Raw genomic sequence first — 23371 nt, 5'->3', positions numbered from 1 at the left:
CAAGCCAGACCTCACGCTGCAGAAAGCCATTGAGGAGGCTGTGGCCTCGGAAGCCCAGGAGATCCGCAAGGCCAGCAGCCCGCGTCTTGCTAGGAAGCCAGTTCCAGTGCCTCACGAAGAGGCCAGCAGTGATGAGGCATCCTCCAGTGAAGATGATGACGTGCACCAGACAAAGCGGGAGCCCAGGAAGTTCCAACAGAAGTCCAAGGGCCAACTGGAATGTGCTGGCTGCAGAGGCAACCATTCCCGTGCCAAGTGTTGATTCAGAGACGCCATCTGTCGGATGTGTTCCAGAAGGGGCCACATCGCTAAGGTCTGCTGATCAGCTCCATCTGACACCCCCCCTTCACCGACTCGCAAGTCCAAGTCTTCACTCCAGTCTGCCAAGGAAAGCTGTTTCGCTCTCACCAACTGCCGCTGCCCATCTGGAACCACGATTGGCCAAACCGACTCGCCTACGCGACGCAAGCTGAACGTCACGGTGCTCACTGAAGGAGCTCCATGCGACATGGAGATCGACACCGGGTCTGCCCTGTCCATCGTGTCTTGGAGCACCATCAAAAGACTGGTACCCAGAGTGTCCAAAAGGCAACTCGACTCTCACCGCGTACACCTGAGAGACTACCAGGGAAACGACATTCCCGTGGTAGGCGTTGGCCGGTTCCGGATCGCCTTCAAGGATTTTTCGGGCCTGCTCCGACGTGGTGGTCGAAGGTCAGCGGCCAAGCCTTCTAGGGCTAGACTGGTTTGATGCCCTCGGCCTGGAAGTCACCGGCATCAACTGCATCTCTAACGCAGAGACTGAGGGTCTGGTCAAAGACTTTGCCGAGGTTTTTGACGGCACTTTGGGGCAATATACAGGTACGCCCATCTCCTTTAGCCTTGATCCACAAGTCGCCCCCATCAAGCTAAAGGCACGCAGGGTTCCTTTTGCTCTCAAGGCTAAGGTGGACGAACAACTGGACAAGCTGATCACCCAAGGAGTTTTGGAGCCGGTTGACCACGCCAAGTGGGAAACCCCCATCATCACGCCTGTCAAGCCAGACGGGTCGGTGAGAATCTGCGCTGACTACAAGTGCACGATCAACAAGGCACTTCAGCAGCACTCTTATCCGGTTCCTGTTGTCCAACACCTGCTGCATTCCCTGGGTGAGGGTAAGGTCTTTGCTAAGCTGGACCTTGCCCAAGCCTATCAACAACTGCCTGTTGATGATGCCACTGCTGAAGCCCAGACGATCGTCACCCACTGAGGGGCATTCCGTTGCCGCCGGTTGCAGTTCGGGGTGAGTGTGGCTCCTGGCATCTTCCAAAGCCTTATGGAGCGTCTCCTGCAAGGGCTTCCGGGCGTGGTACCATATTTTGATGACGTCTTGGTGTCCGCAGACTCACACCAGCAGCTGTTCGAGAGCCTCCGTGCCGTGCTGACCAGGTTCCAGGAGGCTGGACTCAAGGTAAAGAGGGAGAAGTGCCAGATCGCCGTTCCACAGGTGGAGTTCCTGGGCTATCTTATCGACGCCTCCAGCCTTCACCCGACCACATCCAAGATCCGCGCTATCCAGCAGGCCCCCATCCCAAAGAACAAGACGGAGTTGCAGGCGTTCCTGGGGCTGCTGAACTTTTATAAAATGTTCCTGCCCCACAAAGCCACGGTGGCTGAGCCTCTTCACCGACTCCTCAGCACAAAGACCCCTTGGTCCTGGGGTCATCGGGAGACGGCGGCCTTCAACATGGTCAAGGCTCTCCTTTCATCGGACAGTGTGCTGGTACAGTACAGTGAAGCCAAGCCGCTGGTCCTTGCCTGCGACGCCTCACCTTTTGGCATCGGCGCTGTCCTTAGTCACCGTTTTCCAGACAGAAGAGAAGCATCGCTTGCCTACTTTTCCAGGACGCTATCTCTGACTGAACAGTATTACAGCCAGCTCAACAAGGAGGCACTGGCACTTGTGGCTGGAGTGAAGAGGTTCCATGAATACCTCTACGGCAGGACTTTTGACCTCATCACTGACCTGGGCCTCCTCGCCGGTGATCGTCCAACTCCACCGGTCCTCTCGCCACGCATGCTGCGATGGACTGTTTTCCTGGCTGCCTACCACTACCGGCTCGTCCATCGCCCGGGGAAATCGATGGGCCATGCCGACGCCCTCAGCCGTTGCCCTCTTCCAGCGTTTGTGGAAGACCCGGCTCCTGCTTCATCGCTCCTCCTGATCAAGGATCTTCCGGCAGCCCCTGTATCGGCTGCCACTGTGGCCTCCGCATCTGTCCAAGTTCGCACCATCAGCCATGTGCTCAACTGGGTGTGGAGGGGGTGGCCACAAGGGCCTTTTGCATCGGAGTTCCAACCGTTCGCAACCAGACAACATGAACTCTTGGCTCATTGCGGCTGTCTGCTGTGGGGAGACCGCGTCGTGATTCCCCAAAGACTCCGTCAACATGTCCTGGAGGCTCTGCACGTTGGCCACCCAGGAATCATCAAAATGAAGGCGTTGGCTCGGTGTTACGTCTGGTGGCCTAACATGGATGATGCCATCACTGCCTGGGTGTCCGCCTGTCAAGCATGCCAAGGATCAAGGCCTGCACCACCAGCAGCTAAGGGACACACCTGGGAGATGCCCAAGACACCCTGGTCGAGGGTGCACATCGATCTGGCCAGCCCCTTTCACGGCCGGACCTTTATGGTAGTGGTGGACGCCTATTCCAAATGGCTGTAGGTGGCCCTGATGCCCTCCACCACTACCGAGGCCGTCATCTGGGTGCTGCGAGGCCTCTTTGCGACGCATGGGTGTCCTGATGTCCTTGTCTCTGACAACGGACCGCAGTTCACGTCAGGCACTTTTGAGTGGTATCTTTTGGGACTGGGCATCCGCCATGCCCTAACGGCACCATTTCATCCATCCAGTAACGGGCAAGCGGAGAGAATGGTGCACTCGGCAAAAGAGGCACTGGCGCGCCTGGACCGGGGAGACTGGCACGAGCGGGTCGCCGAATACTTGTTTGTGCAACACATCACCCCTCATGCGACCACAAGGCGGAGTCCTGCTGAACTGCTTATGGGCCGCCGCCTCAGGTCCCCGCTCAACCGGCTGCACCCGGACTTTGCCGTGGCCGAACCCCCAGGCTGTGCCAACGCACCACAGTCATTTGTTCCAGGAAACCAGGTCTTTGCCTGGAACTATGTGGGGGACATTCCTTGGGTGCCAGCCACAGTAGTGGGAGTCACTGGACCTTGCTCATACCAGGTGGCACTCGAAGACTGACGCTTGTGGCGCCGGCACATAGACCAGCTTAGGCGCAGGCTTGGGGACTTGGACACTACCATGGTGCCCCCAACTGCGCTCGTGGCTCCGGAAGAGACACTTACAGATGGTGCGGCTCCACCTCTCTCGCAAACTGCCAGCGTGGAGCCGAACCAAGCCACTTCAGAGGGTCTGCCAGACTTACCACAGAGTCAGACCACTCCACTTGCGGAGGCTCCACCCACAGCAGCGGATCCAGAGGACTTGGTTTCAACGCCACCTAGGGTCGCACCACAGCCTCAGCAAGAATTGTGTGGCCCCCCGGACTTGGCTACCAGTCCCCGGCGGTCTGGCAGAGTTTCCAAGCGCCCAACTTATTTAAAGGACTATGTTGTTGGACATGTATCACTGTTGGTCTAAGTATGTGAAATGTAACCGATATGCTTTTGTGCCTAATTGAACCATTACGTGTAGTGCTGTATATAAGGAAACCATTACGATTGTAACTAATGCCTTAGCTAGGTGGGGAGGGGTGTTATGTACTGAATTCAAGCCAGCAGAGCCAGCGAAGCTCTGAGGAATTTGGCCACCCTCCAGGTGCCCGGCTTGAATTCTTGTTGACCTCCTGTCTTCCTCCCGGCAAGATCAAAGGAGGTCTCCAATCGGCGATTCTTCCCAACGTGAAGAAGAACACACCATTCCTCCCCCTCCCATCACCAGGGGGGGGGAAAGAGACAGACAGAAATATATTTACATACTTTTATTTCTGTCATTCCAGCAGTACAGAGAAAACATGTCTGTATTCTCTCATCCCAACTGCAGAGAGTGAGAAACTCCACCCATGTACTTCCAGTACAGGGTCATGTGACACTCTGAGCTAACATCCGGTGCTCAGTGCACTGAATAGACCGTCCCTGGTTCCCACGGTACAATCCAATAACATCAGCTTCCTGTTTACCATTCCAGCCACCTGGAGCTCGCTTCTGCATTGCTCCTTTTTCGTAACATCCTCCCCCAAAAGAATCAATGCGTGTTGCGGCAAGCAAAGCGTGATCCAGAGAAGAAAACAAACAGTTGTTATACACATAACACTCCCCTGTTGTTTCAGTTCCACCCTCGGAACTCCCCGCCACTGGTTTCCCCAGTGTACCTCTCTGGTTGTCTGGCTTCCAAGGAATGAGTGCATCTGCATTACCTTGGCTAGCAACTCCCTGTTGTGTCTTTGTCTCTGACTTAGACACAGCTCCAACCTGTCCTCGGTTGTTTACAACAGCAACACATGCAACAGCTAAGTTAGCAAACTCTTTTGAGTACCTCTTGGGTGGTTGACCCTTTGTAACTCTCTCAGACCTACGTATGAGGTGCTGATCCTCTCTGCTCACTGGTTCTGTCTCAGGACTCTTTGGAGAACCAGTTCCAATGGTAAACAGTGGTTCATCCTTCACCTGTGAAGGCCTATCCATTGTGTGAGATTTCCTCTCAATGACTGTGACAACTGAGCTCTCCGAGCTATCACTGTCACTCTCAGTACCACTGTACTCTGTAAAATCACCATCATCATCTGTATCGTCCTCTGTGGGAAATGTGTGTACTATCACTCTCTCCTGTTCAGGAGCACTCTCTAGAAATTTTGTGAGAATCACCTGACCAGATTCAGACAAAATTACTCTATAGAGACCCTTTTCATACCCCACAAAAATGCCTCTGGCATTCTTTACTCCACCTGGAGCTTCTGTCCTCACATGAGACCCAAAAACCTTGAAATGGGCAACAGAAGGTTTTCTATGGAACAGTTTCTCAAAAGGAGAACTTCCCAACTCTTTTGAAACCTTTCTCATCTTCGTATAACAATACGACATTAGAGACTCGGCCCAGAACTCATGTGGCAGATGTGAACTAAGCAATTGCGCATTCATCCCCTTTTGCAATTCTTTGTTCACCCGTACACAGACACCCCTGTTCCACGCTTCCTCTGAAACAGCAATCTTGTGTCTGATTCCTTTCTTCTGCAGGAACCTCTGGAAATCCTGTAAAAGAAAAATCTGCTTCTCGTCTGTGAATAGACAATCAATGCATATTCTTAACCTTGTCACAATACTCCTGAAACATCTCCAAGGCTTCCTGTGGCTTTCTCAACACATAAATCCAGACATAGTTAGAGAAATGATCCACACACACAAGATAATATCTTGCATTGCCTCTAGATGGTTCTAGAGGACCAATCACATCAGCATACACCCGCTGAAATGCTCTGTTGACCCCGGTCACCTTCTTGGACACACCTGCAAGAGAAACTATGTTAGACACAGATGAATTACATTCCATGTAATCACTTTGGTCAAAAGTCAACAAATATAATCCATCTTTCTCTCTGGCAGAAAGAAATAACTCTCCATCTTTGTAGATCTTGCAGCTCTCAGCATCATAGGACAGTCTCAGTCCTTTCTTTGCAATCTGCGAAACACTCAGCAGATTGAACTTCAATTCAGGAACCAAGTAAACATTGTTTACAGTCAAGTTCAGACTCTTAAGATACACAGTCCCTACGCCGGTCGCTTCCAGCTCCTGACCGTTGGCCTGTTTCACAGCGAAGCTTTGCTTCTTAAACGTTGAAAAGAGTCCTCTGTGTGGGGACATATGGACGGTCGCTCCAGTGTCAATAACAAACGAGTTCCCAACACCTGGCGTGGTTCCTTTCGCCATCAAAGCCTTTCCAGGTTTCACCATAGGCTTGGTATGACCTTTGCCTGACGCCTCAGGCTTTGCTGAGCGGCCCTTCGCTCCTTTTGGCTGACGTGGCTTCTTACAGTTCCGCTGAAGATGCCCAGCCTGTCCACAATTGTAACATTGGACAGCGTTCAAAGCTAGAGCTTTCTCTCCAGTAGCTTCATCTGCGGGGGAATTAGAACTCCGTTCCTCCCTCCCCCTGTCCTTTTCTTCCAGTGCAGCAAGTCTGTCGTGTTCATTCAAAACGACGGCACACACCCTTTCCGCGGTCAAATCGTGAGCGGGGAGGGAACCAAGCTGACTGGCAACGGTTTTGTAAGTCCGATTTAGGCTGTTGATCATCATGAAGCAAAACACTTCCTCCTGCAGACAGAAATTGCGTTCCACCATCTGCTGGCGCAGATATTTCATCTCCGTCAGGTGCGCTTGAACATCTCCATCAGGCACAAGCCTCAGATTGGACAGCTTCTCAAAATACAGCAACGCTGAAGAACCAGCATCCCTCTGATGTGTTCTACGCAGCGTCTCCCAAATTTCCCGTGCATATTCCAAACCCTGAATATGCACCAATTGGTCATCTGACACACACAGAATTATAGCCATTCTGGCTTACAGATTCTGTGACTCCCAACCTCGGGTTGGTGCTGCAGGGATGGGGTTCTCAATCACGTCAAAGATCCTCTGATTCTGCAGCAGGGCCTTCATCTTTATAGACCAAGATGAATAATTGTCATTAGTCAGGGGAGGTGGATAGGGTAACCCTCCCCCCTTCTTGGAATCCATGCTGAATCCAAGTCTTTGCACTCAATCTCAAGCCAGCTTTCACTTTCAAGCCAGTAAAACCCAAAAGTCTTTTGGCTGTTTACTGCTCCACTGGCAGGCAAACTTTTGGGCTGTTTTCAAAATCCTTGCACATGCTGCGCAGAATTCAAAACAATTCCACTTCCCAGGCTCTTTGCCTGCCATTCAGTAACTTTCCAAGTACTGGCGGTCGTTGCCTAGCAACCTGCTCAGGACGGGAATCTTATCTCACCACAGGAATTCCTGGTATGCAACCCTTCTTTCAGAGCTGTTTTCTTAAACGCAGCTCTTTCTTGTGAACCCGAGAATAAATTTTTCTGCGTTCATTCTCTTTAGCCCGAAATTCAGCATACCTTTTTGGCTCCGTTGCCTCTCGGTGTCCAGCTTGTCTGTTCAGCTTCTGGCTGCAGGCAGACGCTTTCTTTATCTCCTTAGGTGCAGAGGATGGCAACGATTCATCGACCTCTCACCTCTCATGCAGATTCTCATAGATCTTTAGCCATCGGCACTGCTACCAGATGTCGATTTCAAGCCAGCAGAGCCAGCGAAGCTCTGAGGAAAATTGGCCACCCTCCAGGTGCCCGGCTTGAATCCTTGTTGACCTCCCTGCCTGCCTTCGACTCCCGGCAGGATCAAGGCAAGATCTCTTCGGCGATCCTTTTCAACGTGAAAAGAACACACCACTCCTCCCCCTCCTCTCCCAGGGAGGGGAAAGAAACAGACAGAAATATATTTACATGTTTTATTTCTGTCATTCCAGCAGTACAGAGAAAACGTGTCTGTACCCTCTCATCCCCAACTGCAGAGAGAGAAAAACTCCACCCATGTACTTCCAGTACAGGGTCATGTGCTACTCTGAGCTAACATCCGGTGCTCAGTGCACTGATTAAACCGTCCCTGGTTCCCACGGTACATTCCAATAACATCCTCTTGCTGTTTACCATTACAACCACCTGGAGCTCGCTTCTGCATTGCTCCTTTTTCGTAACACGAACGACGTCCCTGCTTCTGTTCCGCTGTGTTTACGTGCTGCTGGAGTCGGAGGTCTCTGGGGGAAGAATCAAAGCCGCGCAGAGGAAGCGTGCCAGACCCCCCGGATTGGCTCAATTAAAAAACCAGAAGCATTTTTACTAGGCATTGTTGGAGATGATATAACTAGAAGTGACTGTAAGTTGTTTCTGTATGCAATGACGGCAGCAAGAATATTATTGGCACAAAATTGGAAGCAAGAAGAATTACCAATGAAAGAAGACTGGAGGATGAAACTGATGGACTATGCAGAACTAGATAAACTAACAGGAAGAATTTGAAACCGGTGGGACCAGAGATTCACAGATTGACGTAAATTTACGGACTATTTGAAAAGTAGTTGTGATGACCAGATTACATTTGTAGGTTTACAAGAAGTTTTGTAAGGTAAATAATTGGAATTATTGCTTTATTGAATGAAAAGGATGATGTTAGTTAGGATAATTAAGGCAATAAGAATTTAAGAAATGCAGAATAAATTATAAAAATGGAAGATCATCAGAGGTGCTGATGGAAGTCCAAAATGATTGTATAAGAGAAGAAATTTTGTGGAATGTATGACAATTATTATGTTTGAAATTTATTTAAATTTTTTTTTAAAAAAGGAGAATAAATTGAGGATCTTGTGTGACATTGTAAATGATTATGATTGTGATTATATTTAGACCCTGCCCACCCAGCTGGGTTTCTCCAACCACAATTGTATATTGCCACAGAAAGAAATATTAAAAATTAAGAAGTTTAGTTGTTTGCCCACAAATCTTTCCCTATAGACCAATATTTGGATTCTTCTTGAACATTCTCCACAGTTTGAGGAAGTTCCAGGCAGCTGTAAAAGTTATAAACTGTTCCATGAAGTTTTAAAAAGTGCTAATAGTTGTGAGTAGTAACGTTACATATATGATGTTTCCAACTTTTGATTTTGGGTTGACCTTTTTCCATAACTGAGAATACTTAGTCCCTTTTCCAGTGTTTCTAAGCAAAAGTGCACCCCTTTATGATACAGGGAATTGTTTTTGGGGAAGAAAAGAAAAGTCAACAAGTTATACCCCTAGTGCCCACACAAACACACAGACACGCCTTCTTGGCACTGCCTGCTTTCATCCACATGCCTTGGAATATGTGTAGAGGGTGCTTCTGAGCATGTACAAAGTACCCCCCCACACACACATACACAAAAACCCTATCTCCACCGGCTTATCACACAGCTCACCCATGAGCATGCCTGAGTCTGGATGTGCAACTGGAGAGGGTGAGGGGTGTGTAGAAAACAGTCACCCTTAACCAAATTTGAAAATTGCAATGGATAGAGAGGGGGGGAAGGATTAGATTCTAAATTATACTCTCTATTGCTTCATGTAGGTTATCAATGGATATATGGAACCCCTTAAAAAGATATGGCACACAAATGATTCCCAAGGATGGGAATAAAATTTGGGAATCGCAGCCCTTAAAATCTGCTTCCAGATTTCTTTGGGGAAACTCCTTGAAATTATTGCACAGATGGGAGAGCAGGACCTGGTCGCTCGCGCATGCGCCTGGCAGGGACCTGACCTTGTCGTGAGCAGCAGAGCTTCCAGCCATGGGGCTCACGGCGGACTCCCGAGAAGGGCACGGAGGCTGCATCGCCTGCTGTCGCTTACTCCAAAGTAAGTGTGTACACACTTACCTGGGACTAGTTGGCCTGATCTGACTCAATGCACTTACTTCTGAGTAGACATTTAGGGGATTGCTCTGAACGCCTCCATTAAGGGGGTGAAATGTTGCGTGTGCCTGTTGCGCTCTGTCCTCAGCGCCAGCAAGGAGAGGGAGCTTTCTTGCAGGAAAATTGCCAGGAAAGTGTTATTATTATACCTGTTGCTTGAGAGAGGCAGAGTTTTCCCGAACTGCCAGCACGGCAAGGAGGCAAGGTGCGCGCCAAATGGGTGGCAGACACGTGTATGCCTGCGTGTGTGTGAATGTGAAGTTGCATGCAGTGGGCGAGAGATGAGACCTGCAGCCAGGGAGAAAGTGTGGTTCCCACAGGCTGGAAGGGCTGTGTGTTTTCTCATGGGAAGCGTGCAAGGCAGGGAAGAGGCGCTTGCCTTCCGAGCATGCAGCAGGACATGATACAAGAGCGAGCGCCCAAAAGGTGTGAGCCACCCGTGCACGCCAGGCACAGATGGCAGCAGCGGCTTCCTCCGAAAGCAAGGTGCAGGGATTCGTTTTCTGAGGGTATAGGCAGCAAGGAGCAAAAGACAGCTCATGAGCGTGCAAAGGGAAGGCAGTGTGGTGTTGCGGTTAGAGAGCTGGCCTAAGACCTGGGAGGCTGAACGTGGGGGCCAACCTAATCTTACTCAGAGCAGACCCATAGACATTACTGGACACAGAGATAGTTTGGTGTAGTGGTTAGACTGGCAGACTGAGACCTGGGAGAGACCAGGGTTCAAATCCCACCAGGAAGCTCCTCTCCACAGGGGGTTGGACTAGATGACCCTTGAGACCCCTTCCAACCCTGCAATTCTATGATTCTTTGAGAGCATGAGAAGAACTTTTCCCTACCCGCTTTCTCAATGCCATCCAGAATTAAAAAAAATTCCATCCTGTCGTCTCTTGTTTGTCTAACTCCCAAGTGCTGCAGTCTTTCTTCATCAGGGATTCACTCCACGTGGTGTGTGGCGGGAAGAGAAGACTGCTCTGGTTATCCAAACTGAACGTAGTCGTAATTTGGTTGCATTTTACAAAGCACTTCAGGGCGGTTCAGACACTTCCTTGGAGAAAGCTCCCCTGCCCACAAAATCTTCCTAACAGCCTTGTGAGGTGGGCTCGTTCCCATCTTAGTAGCGACTGGCTTTGAAAGCAGGTGGCAGTTTACTAAGATGCTGACTTTTGTTTGAGAATTTGTATTTTGCTGCCTATAAACCTTACTTTCTCTGCGTTAATTTTCTTGCCCTTACTGGCAGCAGGGGTGGGTGGGAGGTGGGCAGGGGATTTTGTTGAATAACTGCCCAGGTCCGGCACGTTTCCGCTGCGCCAGAAATCCTGGCCAGCAGCAGAGCGGCAGCGTGTGCTTGATGTGTGAGTGAAGAGACAGTCCAAACGCTGTTTGTTCCTAATCTAAACAGCTTTATTTACACAGACAGATAAAACAAACAATCCCGTCAGAGACCGGAGCCATAGTGTGCATCTCTTACTCTTCTCCGGTGAGAAGTGAAAGTAACTCACAAAGAACTCAGCTCCTCCCCAGACGCAGGACACATAGAGGTTAGCCCTATAACCACCATATTCCACCCCCCCTCTTGCCCGTACCTGGGGAAACAAGCAACACTGCTTACCCCAAACACAGACCTTCACAGAACTCCCCATGACGCTGGAAGGTCAGCGGTTTTTCGAAACCATCAGCGAGGTTCTTGGCACTGGGACAGTATTTCAGGTGTACTAATCCCAACCGAAGGGACGCGGGTGGCGCTGTGGGTAAAAGCCTCAGCGCCTAGGGCTTGCCGATCGAAAGGTCGGCAGTTCGAATCCCCGTGGCGGGGTGCGCTCCCATTGCTCGGTCCCAGCGCCTGCCAACCTAGCAGTTCGAAAGCACCCCTAGGTGCAAGTAGATAAATAGGGACCGCTTTCTAGCGGGAAGGTAAACGGTGTTTCCGTGTGCGGCTCTGGCTCGCCAGAGCAGCGATGTTACGCTGGCCACATGACCCGGAAGTGTCTCCGGACAGCGCTGGCCCCCGGCCTCTTGAGTGAGATGGGCGCACAACCCCAGAGTCTGGCAAGACTGGCCCGTATGGGCAGGGGTACCTTTACCTTTACCTTTAATCCCAACCGAACACTCTGGCACACATTCTGGAAACGGATGTCTAGGTGTTTGGTCCTGGCCTTAAACTGCCCAGACTCTGCCAACTTCAGTCAGGGTTGATTTTTTTCCCAAACAGTGACGGGCAAACAACCCTCTTCCCAGATCTCCTGAAACAAGCACACATAGATTTCCAATTCCCTGCAAATCTCAGACAGCGCACTGAACTCAGCCTCAGTAGAGGAGAGCGCTATGAGACTTTGCTTTCGGGACTTCCACCCAACCAAAGAGTCCCCGAACTTCACCACCATACCAGACACGGACTTCCTGTCCGCCAGATTTGCCCAATTGCTGTCTAACCAGCACGTCGATTTGACGTCGCCCTTGGCTGACAGCTTGAGGCAAAAGTCTTTGGTATCTTGCAGGTAACGCAGAACCTGTTTGATACCATTCCAGGCTTGTACGCTTGGGTTTGTAGCTTCCTGGCTGAGCAGACTGGTAGCAAATGCTATGTCAGGTCTGCTCCACTGGGACAGATACAACAGACTACCTAGAGCTGACTGAAAGAGCTCAGCATTTTCAAACACAGCGTGTTTTACTTGCTGACTGTCTTTCACGTAGCTGGTCTCCATGCGTGTCCTGACCCCTGCACATTCAGACATCCTGAACTTCTTAAGCAACTGCTTAATCTTTCCTTTCTGACTGAGCAAGAAACTTCCATCTTCAGCTCTAAAAATCTCTACACCTAGGTATATCCTTACTGCACCCAGGTTCTTGAGCTTGAACTGTTTACCAACCTCTTTGGCAAACTTCTCCACCTGTGCAAGTGTCTTTGAGACATGGACTATATCCTCAACAAAGATTAAAATCAACTCCTGTGACTCACCTGACCCTTTAAGGTACAGGCAGCTATCAGCAAGACTTCTCTTGAAACCTAGCTTCTCTAAGGCTTCATTCAGACACATGTTCCAATTTCTGGCCGATTGCCTCAACCCATAGATCGATTTATGCAATCGCCAAACAGTGCCTTGTCTCTTGCCCTCAAACCATGGAGGAGGAATCATGTACAACTCCTCCTGGAGGTCTGAGTTCAAGTAGGCTACATCCACATCAAAGTGATGCACCTTCCAACCTCTTTGTGCAGCAATGGCCAAGAGCATGTGCAGAGTTTCACTTCTGGAAGTAGGAGCATACACCTCGGTGTAATGCAGCCCCTTTCGCTGCGTGAACCCTCTGGCTACTAGCCTAGCCTTGTACAGCGGTTCTCCAGATTCCATGGGTTTAAGGCGATAAACCCACCTGCTGCTCACAGCCTGTTTGCCAGCCAGCAACGCTGTGAGAGAGAACACACCTAGAGACTCCATTGAGCTCATCTCCTTCTGCATTGCCTTTTGCCATTTGCTGGCTTCTTCCTGAGGCAGTGTCTGAACATCCTCAAAACTTTCAGGTTCACACTGAGCCACCCCAACCCACAAACTTGTGGCCTCAAACCTGTCAGGCAGTTTACCCTTCGTGGTTCGGGTTGATGTCCTCAGCGTGAGCTCCGGTACCCCCTCTGACCCACTAGGGCCAGCTAGACCACCCCCAGTGTCAGAGAGCTCCCCCTCTGACCTGCTGCGTCTTTTGAACCTTACAGCTGGACCTGTGGGTGAGGACGGTTCACTCTTTGGCTCTGTCTTGACAGCCTTTGGAGAGGTTTTAGGCTGCTCCTGCTCTGAACTCTCTTCCTCAGCAGCAGGTTCAGTCTCCACCTCCTCCTCATCATCTGAGTCAAGAAACCTTTGTGAAAGAACATCTGGGTTACCATGTATGCGTGTCCACCCACTTTGCTCACAGAACTCAGCACTGCTGCTTACTAGCAGCCTAGATTGATTGCCATCTGGGTAGGCAAATCTCCACCCATTGGTACCTGATTCATACCCAACGAAGATCATCTTCCTGGACCTTGGTCCACCCTTTCTGCGTTTGGCCTTTGGTATAAGAACCCAAGCCTCACAGCCAAAAACATGGAAGAAATGCATCTTGGGCTTCTTACCGTGCAGCAGAAAATAGTGCGTGTCCCCTATAACAGACTATGCACGCGATTCTGCACAAGTGAAGCGGATTTCCAGGCTTTGGCCCAAAAGCACTGTGGGAGCCCAGAATCAAACAGCATCGCAGCCACAGCCTCTTGCAGTGTTCTGTTCTTGCATTCAGCAACACCATTCTGCTGAGGACTGTGTGGTGCTGTCAGCCTGTGTCTTATCCCTTTCTGGCGGAAGAAATTCTGCAGCGCAGACTCAGTAAACTCCGCCCCCTATCAGATTGAAAGTTTCTGACCTTTGCAGAGAATGTCAGTTCTACAGCTGCTATTCAGTCTTTTACCAGTGCAGCAGCTTCCCCTTTGTGTTTAATTGTGAAGACCCAAGAGTTCTTCAAAAAATCATCCAAAAGAAGCAAAATATATTTAGCCCCACCCAGACTGGCTACTGGCACAGGGCCACACAAGTCTGCATGTACCAGCTCAAAGGGCCTGGTTGTTTCTCTGCTAGACTTGGGGTATGTGCACGTTTTTACCTTGGATTGCTTACATGCTCTGCAATCTAAAAACTTATCACATGCCTTCATTTTACACCCCTCTGTGTACCCCGGGGCCTTCTTGACATAATTCCAATTCAGATGTGCCATCCTGCGATGCCATAAGTGGGAACAACCATCATGTGGTGGGACATTTGCACACTGCACCTGTGTTACCTCAGTGGGACCATCATCTGCAATAGGCATCTCAACCACGAACAGCCTGTTCTTGCATTCAACACTGAACAGTTGTCTCTCACCCCTGGAAAAAGAACACATGCTATTCTCAAAACAAACACTGAAGCCGTCAGCGACTAATGCAGAGACAGACAAAAGACAACTGGACATTTCTGGAACCACATAAGCTTGAATCTCATGCTCCAAGAATGGACAGTACAAAGTTCCAGACATTGCCAGTGAGCGTCTGCTTCCATCTGCCAGCGTGACAGATCATCCACCTTTTACAGCCTTGCAATCCCGAAAAAGCCCAGCAGATGGAACTAAAGAGTGAGTTGCTCCAGAGTCTATTATGAAAGTCAGCCCAGCTTCCTGTTTACAGTCTTTAACCGTTGCCACGGAGGCTGCAAGATGATACTGAGAAGGCTTTTCTTTGCTTTCAGCTCAAGTGGAACCTTTGGGTATCTTCCCGCGCCTCGCTGCTGTGGAAGAGCCCCTTATCCCTCTCGGCCCTTGGCTCCCACTGTGTTTTTGCAAACCTTTTCCAGTGCCTGCCAAGCGGCCTGGGCCATCTTGAGACCCTCAAGGTGGGGCAACAGCAAAGCATCCACGCTTAGCTTCAGCATGCTCAGCACACGCTGATCCCTCTTCAGAGCAGCTGCCACGGCTGCTCCAGCAGCCCTATCAGCAGCCTGGAGCGGTGGGGTTTGCATGCAATCCCAGAGCTGTTTGCCCAACAGCCAAAACTTCATTTTCTCCAACCAGTCCTCCCAATTGGGGCCAGTAAGGAACAAAAAGGAACAGTGAAAGCCTCCTGAGCCTGAGCCATTTTCCTGGGGCTATAAGCTTACTCACGCTTTCTGCCGGCCAGTTGATTAAAAGATGCTTCCTGCAGCAAGCTTCGCTTTCACCAGTGAAATCATGAGTGCCTCTGCCCCTTCACAACAGCAGGCAGGATCTCAGAGCTGGACTCTGCTTCGTTCCCTTCCCACACTCAGCACCAACGCAGCCAGCCGTAACCTGTTGAATAACTGCCCGTGTCCGGCACGTTTCCGCTGCGCCAGAAATCCTGGCCAGCAGCAGAGCGGCAGCATGTGCTTGATGTGTGAGTGAAGAGAGAGTCCAAACGCTGTTTGTTCCTAATCTAAACAGCTTTATTTACACAGACAGATAAAACAAACAATCCCGTCAGAGACCAGAGCCATAGTGTGCATCTTTTACTCTTCTCCGGTGAGAAGTGAAAGTATCGTATTTTTTGCTCTATAAGACTCACTCTATAAGACTCACTTTGCTCTATAAGACTCCCTCCTAAAAAGTAAGGGGAAATGTGTGTGCGTCTTATGGAGCGAATGCAGGCTGCGCAGCTATCCCAGAAGCCAGAACAGCAAGAGGGATCGCTGAGCAGTGAAAGCAGCAATCCCTCTTGCTGTTCTGGCTTCTTAGATTCAGAATATTTTTTTTCTTGTTTTCCTCCTCCAAAAACTAGGTGCGTCTTGTGGTCTGGTGCGTCTTATAGAGCAAAAAATACGGTAACTCACAAAGAACTCAGCTCCCGGATGTAGAAAGCTCCTCCCCAGATGCAGGACACATAGAAGTTAACCCTATAACCACCAAACCTCACAGATTTACCTATTTCTATGGGGAAAAGAGAAATGTCATAAATTCATTTAGTGACGATGACAAAGCAGGTGCCACTTGAAAATAAGTATTAGCTTGGCAGGTTCAAACTTTTTAGCTTTGTTTACTAAGTGCAAGGAAAACAAGCAGGCTAAATTGGATAGCTCATTAGTCCTGGGATGGAGAATCTTTCGTCAGCCCCCGCAGGCGTGGCAATGGCTAGGAATGGATGGAGTTGTATTGTAGTTCAGCAACATTGGGGAGGGGCACAGTGTTCCCCACACCTGCTCTTGGTCATTAGGACGTTTGCCCCCTTCAACATTTCCCCCCAAGTGGTTAGCACGCTGTCCACCAGCCCAAAGAGTGCTGGATTGTCTGTGTGCTGCATGTTCTCTTATGGTAGTCTGTCGTAACATACACAGAGCTACTCTCTCAACCGAAAAGGAGAGTAGAACTCTTCAAAATAAATAACTTAATCAGCCACAGGTTTGCTTGATCTATAAGTGATACATTGTGGTCCTAATATTTATCACTTAATTGGTCTAGGGGTTTTCAATTCAGCTATGCAGTTGTTCCTCGCAATATTGACTTGATAAAATTCTTATGACCCTGAGAGGTAGTGACTGGCCCATGGTCACTCAGTGAGCTTCATGGCCTGCTGTGGATTTGGACCCTGGGTCCAACACCCTTACCACCACCGCACAGTGACTGTCGGAGGAATTGGCAAAAGCCCTCCCAGTGCAGGCCTTAAATACATGAGGGGAAACTGTTGCGCAGCAGTCAATTAATCAAAGCAGGGTCTTCTTCATAAACAGAATAAAAGTTTACTGAAGAAAATAAACTTGTTCAGAAACAGCCTAGTCAAAGAGCATACACCGAGTGCTCCTAACAGCCTTCTTAGTCTTCCCAGAGGCACAGATCTTAGTTACTGATTAACTGGAGTCCTGGAGCCGCTCTGTCTGCAACAACACAACATACTGGTTGAGACACACACACTCTACACACAGACTGAGGCCCACAGAGATGGCTGGTTACATTTATAGGGAACCCAAGATGAGTCACGAGTCATAGTGACACAGCATTTGACTGCTAACACTTAGGTTTGAAAGATTTGTGCAGCCCTCGTAGGCCGCACTGCCTAGGCCTTGCCTGCTTCTGCTCTCAAGAACCTTTGTCTCCTGACAAAAACTCAGCCCTGTCCTTAAGCGCTTAGCCATATTCTTGGTTCTTGGGACAGAAGCATGCAGCTAAAGTGTCCCATCCTTGCTGCTTCTCACCAGTTCTGAGTCAGGCAGGTCTTTGGCCAATTTGTGGCAATGCATCAACTTTGATGTGATAGAGAGAAGTGAAGCTACTGTGGAACCATTGCTCTGCCAAGTCCTCAAGGGGCGGTACAGAGTTCTCCTCCCTCCCACTTATTCCCACAGCCACGCTGAGAGGCAGGGACTGGGCATTCAGTGAGCTTCACGCCTAGTGTGGATTTGGACCATGGTCTGCCCAGTCTTAGTTCAACACTCTTACCCCTACCTGTTAGAGGAATTGGCAAAAAGCCACAGGAAAAGTCTCTCAATCTGTGCACTTTTGCCCATGCTAGACCCCAGCAATGCTTATGCAGCTGCAGAATGCTGCTACATGTAGGATATCAGGTGCAGTAAAAGAGCCAGGATGCTTCCTTGGATGTTTGATCATGGTCCATATTGGAGATCTAACTTCTTTTTGTGTCTCTCCTCCTGCTGTAGGTCCGAGGGCGGCTTCCAAAGAAGCTACTGGGTAAGTTTGTTTTACTTAAAGTCTTTGCAAAAGAGGTGGACAATATTGATGCTGCTTCTGTGCAGTCGCTTTGACTGTGAGCCCGATTGAGATGCACAACAGTGCACTGCCGCCTTGGGCAAACGAGAAGCTATGGAGGGATCATGCAACTTTTTGTTCTTTTCAAAGTTTGCACTTCAAGACTTTTATTTTTTTTTAAATCCCCTTTGCAAATTTGATAAGTTTCCCCATGTTGTGCCTCAGCATTTGACACTGCTTCTGTGCAGCCTCACCAGTGCACTGTGCTCACAAGAAAGACTCCCTTAAAAATCCATTCTTTGCCAAACTCATTTTGGCACCAATGCTCATAATAATAATAATAATAATAATAATAATAATAATAATAATAATAATTTATTTATACCTCGCCCATCTGGCTGGGCTACCCCAGCCACTCTGGGTGGCTTCCAACAAAATATTAAAATACAGTAATGCATCAAACATTAAAAGCTTCCCTAAACAGGGCTGCCTTCAGATGTCTTCTAAAAGTCTGGTAGTTGTTGTTCTCTTGGACATCTGGTGGGAGGGCGCTCCACAGGGCGGGTGCCACTACCGAGAAGGCCCTCTGCCTGGTTCCCTGTAACTTGGCTTCTCACAGCGAGGGAACCGCCAGAAGGCCCTCGGCGCTGGACCTCAGTGTCCGGGCAGAACGATGGGGGTGGAGACGCTCCTTCAGGTATACTGGACTGAGACTGTTTAGGGCTTTAAAGGTCAGCATCAACACTTTGAATTGTGATCAAAAACGTACTGGGAGCCAATGTGGTCTCGGCGGCCACTCCCAGTCACCAGTCTAGCTGCCGCATTCTGGATTAATTGCAGTTTCTGAGTCACCTTCAAAGGTAGCCCCATGTAGAGCACATGGCAGTAGTCCAAGCGGGAGATAACTAAAGCATGCACCACTCTGGCGAGACAGTCTGTGGGTAGATAGAGTCTCAGCCTGCGTAACAGATGGAGCTGGTAAACAGCTGCCCTGGACACAGAATTGACCTGCGCCTCCGTGGACAGCTGGAGGAGAAAAATAATAATTTCCTTAATAACAATTTAAATAGTGCATTTAACTAAAACAATAAAATTATAGCATATGTATCCATGTTTGTTAACTGATGTGGTTAAACGTGGGGGTTTTTTTTGTTAAAAAACCCAGAAAAACCTTAGACTGAGTTTTAGCACACATGAAAAACTTAAAACAAATACTTCTTTCCTGATGAATAGCCTTTGGACTATAATGTAACTTAAATAGAAAACTATCTTTAGAAAGATCTTTCCTCCAAAAGCATTTTATTTTAAAAATCCAATTTAAATAAAAAACAGATTTTTTAATTATTATTTTTTAAATCATTGATTTTTATCCACCCTGTTGGGTGTACACACTGAATGTGTCATACCTGAAAAATACCTCTTGCAAGAGCAGCCATAGGAGGTGCGCTCTAGTAGAGGCAACTCGTCCTCAGCTTGGCTATGTGCCCTGGTTCTTCTTGAACAAAAGACATTCATCATGAATTCTTCCCTTCTCCTTATCAGATTCTTGTATAAAGAGGACTGTCAAGGTAGGGAAAGATGCTCCACCTCGTAATAATCCTAATTGTTTTAGCTAATCTCTTGGCTGAAAGATAGAAAATTAATATTTGTGTGCCTGCTTCTTAGCCTAATCATGTTTCTTCCCACTTTAATGCAGTTCTGTAGAGTAACATGAAAGACACCCTAACTCAGGCTTCCTCAACCTCGGCCCTTCAGATGTTTTGAGACTACAATTCCCATCATCCCTGACCACTGGTCCTGTTAGGTAGGGATCATGGGAGTTGTAGGCCAAAAACATCTGGAGGGCCGAGGTTGAGGAAGCCTGCCCTAACTCCTTGAGATGTTCAACTTGCTCCCAGCTTCGGAGTACCTGGTATAAAATAGACAACTCTAAAAAAGTCACAGTGCTCCAAAGCGTCACCAGTTGCATAAAGTTGCTTTAGAGAGAGCATTCATGATCATCCTTATCACATTACAAAATTGCTTGGCGACTAAGCAGTGAGCAGCACACGGAGATAAGGGGGGAAGCAAGTACTCTGCAGCCTGTGCCTCTCCCATCCCTGTGCATCATGAGTTCAACAAGTACAGAATGTAATGCAACCAAGCACAGCAAAAGCAAGAGGGGCAGTCGCAACACCTCCGCAAGACCTCCTCATACTCTGGACAAGATGATGGTGGGAACTGCTTCTGAACCCTGTATCCCCTCCTCCTCCTCCTCCTCCTCCTCCTCCTCCTCCGCCTCCTCCTACCTGTCACACAGCCTTAATGATAGAAGTATTGATGTGGAAGTAGTTGACCTCACTTGTGAAACTTCAGAATCTATAGTTGTTGATCTTACACAAGACGATTCTCTTGTGCTTGTTGGAGAGAGTGGGCAGCAGCCCAATAGAGAGTTAAGACATCAACCATTGTCTGACAGCCTCATATTTAGTGGTGGTGGTGGTGGTGATAGCAGACACACACAGAGTGGTGCTCTTGCCACTAGAAAGCTCCCCAGAGAAGTGGGAAGGATGGAATTTGCAAGATCCTCAGGTACTTTGAGTTGTGGAATTTGCATAGACAGCTATGCAGAGAGTGTGCAAAGCGGACGGCTTATAGTGTCAACAACATGTGGTCACATCTTCTGTAGTCAGTGCCTCAGCAATTTTCTTAGGCATGCTAACTTTTGCCCAATTTGTAGGAGGAAACTCACTCCAAAGGAGTATCATCCAATTTATATATGAAGACATGGGTGTTCCTGAACACATTCTAATGTGGCCTTCATAAACTGATGGTTGTGTGCAGATTTGCCGGTTTCACTGTCCCAGCTCCTGCAATTCTCAACATCTTTCCATCAGCCTGTTGGATCTCCCCATCTTGATGCGTGAAGGAAATAAACAAGTGCCGATCCTTCGTAATGTGCCTCGTGGCTCCAGAATCGACAATAAAGTGGCCTTTGGCCTTTGGAGAAGAAGTGCCAGCAAACAAAGCCTTGTTTGTCAGTGTTTGTAAAAAGGAAAAAGAAGGAGGAAAAGGTTCTAACCTCCCTTTGTCTCCTCAGCCTGGTCCTCGGACCCTTGTCAGCACAAAAAGAGTCCACGAGAATATCCTTGCAGAGTTTTATTCTTAAAAGTCTTTGTGCAAAAGCGACTGAACTATACACACCAACACTAACCAACCAACCAACCCCACCGCAACAAACTAACATTTATCATTCTATATTGTAATGCGTATGGGTTGCTCGTGCGTAAACTGCCGCCTCTCCAGGCTAAATTGCCTTGTTAAACCTTTCTGACTGGACAGCCCTTCTCACCGTGGCTGCCTCAGTCGCTAGCAGAATCCGTCAGTGGGCGTTTCTTAAACCTCTTCCAACATAAAAGTTGTTTGACGCCCAGTCTCCTCCTCCTCTCACTGCGCGGGAGTCTTCTGCGCAGGGAGGGCGTGGGTAGAGGAGGACCTGTGCTCTCCCCGCTGATGTCCAGTGAAGAGTCCTGGAGCTCTCCCGCCGATTCCCCCATCTGCCCCCCTTTATCCCTGGTGTTGCGCTGATTTGCTTCCCCCTCTACTGAGCTGCCTCTCCCCCTGCTGGGCCCTTCGCCACCATCATCTGGGAGCCTTCCCTTCGCCTCTCACTCCGATGTTAGTTCCCTGACATATATATACAACCCAGTGCAGGCCGCTGACTCATGCTGACCCAGCTTTATTCGCATTAAAGAAACAGCGGCCATTTTAGCCGTGACATTGTTTTCCACCGGCTTGGGCTGCTGCTTGCCCCCCTGCTCCTGGCCATCTGCAGGCTTCTTCTTTTGTTTAGCTCCAGCCTTTGGACAGTATCTCTGAATTTGACCTTGGTTTCCACAGTTCCAGCACTTCACAGCTGCCAACGCCTTGGTTCCCCCTGGAGGCTGGACTGCTGTCCCACACTGCTCCCCCTGAAGCACACAAGCTGACTCAGCTGCATTCCTCCTATCATATTCGTTTTGCAAGGTCGCCAAAACTTTTGTAGCAGTGAGGTCCTGCGCAGGAAGAGTTGCCAGCTGGCTTGCCACAGCATGATAGCTCTCATCCAGGGAGTCCAGGATAAGGATTGCAAACAGAGACTCAGGCATATTAAAACCTCTATGAGTCAATTTCTGTCTGAGATGCTGCAAATGCAAAATGTGGGCTCTAAGGTCTTCCCCTGGCTCCAAATGCTTCCTGTGCAGCTTTCTGAAGTAAAGCAACACAGACCCAGCCTCTTGTTGGAGATGACAGGCTTTAAGCCCATCCCACATCTCACGGGCGCTGGCCTTGCCAGCCAGGGTGATTAACTCTTCAGGAGCTACGGAGAACAAAATTATTCCCGTGGCTCTTGAATCTTGTGCCACCCATTCATCTGTCAGAGGTGCTGGGGGGTCCTCAGAAACAGTGTGCCACACACCAAGCCTTCTCATCTGCCCCTCACAGTAGCTTGCCCAGGTCTGATAGTTGTGGCCATTAAGCTTTGGGCACGGAGCCCCAACGGAGGCTTGTAAAAGCTCCATTTCAGCTCTTTACTTCAGCCGTGAGCCTTATTCCCTTCACAGGCTCCTTATCTTTAGCACGTCGTAAATTACGAGGCCTGCTTGCTCTCTGCCGGCCTAATTACTTTGCTTGGACTTCAAAGACTCTCTGCCGCGGCACAGAAAAGCCTCGCTTTTCTCCACATACCTCTGGATCTTGCAGTCTTCAGCAGTCTTACTCTCCTGTAAGCACAGTGAATCTGGGCCCGAAACCTGTTGTTGGGATACTGCCAGGGAGACGGAGGCATCAGGCAGGCCCCCAGTCATCTCCGGACAATCACTGGTCTCCCTTGGAACAGCATCAGTCAATCAGCGACACGAGCCTCAGAGACATTCCAAGACCCATGCACACCCTTTCAGCATAGTCTCCACAACAAAAGGATGCAGACAGAGGAGCATATTTACAGCTTTTTTCAACATAGTTCAGAACAAAGGAAAAACATGACTGCTTGCCTCCATGTCCAGGAAAACAGCTAGAACAAAAGCTATATACAAAACGGAAGTTCTCAGCAGAAGCTGGAAGTAAACAGGCATGTGACACACAACAGCCTGTTCCCTTTTTAAGGTGGAACAGAACTATATCCTAATAGGAGCAAGGGTGGCAGATGTGGAAAGGGAAGGGGTCCACGAGGTGGAAATAAGCATACCCCATTACTACGCTGCCTCTGCAGATGTTTTTAGTGAACAGGAGGCAGATAAGTCACTGCCCCCCCCCCAGAGAGAGTATGATTGCAAGATAGACCTGGTGCCAGGGGCAAATTACCCCCTGGAAAGCTTTATTCCATGTCAGAGGGAGAGACACAAGCACTGAAGGAGTTCTTAGACAAGAACTTGGAAAAGGGTTTTAATCCACTGCAGCAGGAGGTTCCCCAGTTTTCTTTGTAGGCAAGAAAAACACGGATCAACTTCGCTTGGTTTGTGATTACAGGAGGTTAAATTCCATTACTGTACCTATAGCCTATCCCTTACCAAAGATAGGCAATCTATTGGCGAGGGTTAGGACTGGTAAGATCTTCACTAAGTTGGATTTGAGGGGAGCGTATAATCTGATCAGAATCCAAGAGGGAGATGAGTGGAAAACCACCTTTTACACCCTTTTTGGGTCATAT

At 49.1% G+C, this 23371-nt stretch overlaps 1 protein-coding gene and 1 pseudogene across 1 annotated transcript; both read left to right on the top strand.

The window, feature by feature from the left end:
* Window positions 1–508: 508 nt before the first annotated feature.
* Window positions 509–6240, top strand: LOC128406128 (uncharacterized protein K02A2.6-like; annotated as a pseudogene).
* A 3132-nt stretch (window positions 6241–9372) lies between these two features.
* On the top strand, window positions 9373–20465 carry LOC128406127 (E3 ubiquitin-protein ligase RNF4-like). Its single transcript, XM_053373148.1, has 3 exons — window positions 9373–9439; window positions 17655–17685; window positions 20003–20465. The coding sequence occupies exons 1-3, from the start codon at window positions 9373–9375 to the stop codon at window positions 20463–20465; spliced, it is 561 nt and encodes a 186-aa protein (XP_053229123.1).
* The last annotated feature ends 2906 nt before the right edge of the window (window positions 20466–23371 follow it).

This window comes from Podarcis raffonei, chromosome W (assembly GCF_027172205.1).
Source record: "Podarcis raffonei isolate rPodRaf1 chromosome W, rPodRaf1.pri, whole genome shotgun sequence".
Lineage (NCBI taxonomy): Eukaryota > Metazoa > Chordata > Lepidosauria > Squamata > Lacertidae > Podarcis > Podarcis raffonei.
This window is presented reverse-complemented; position numbering and strand designations above follow the sequence as displayed.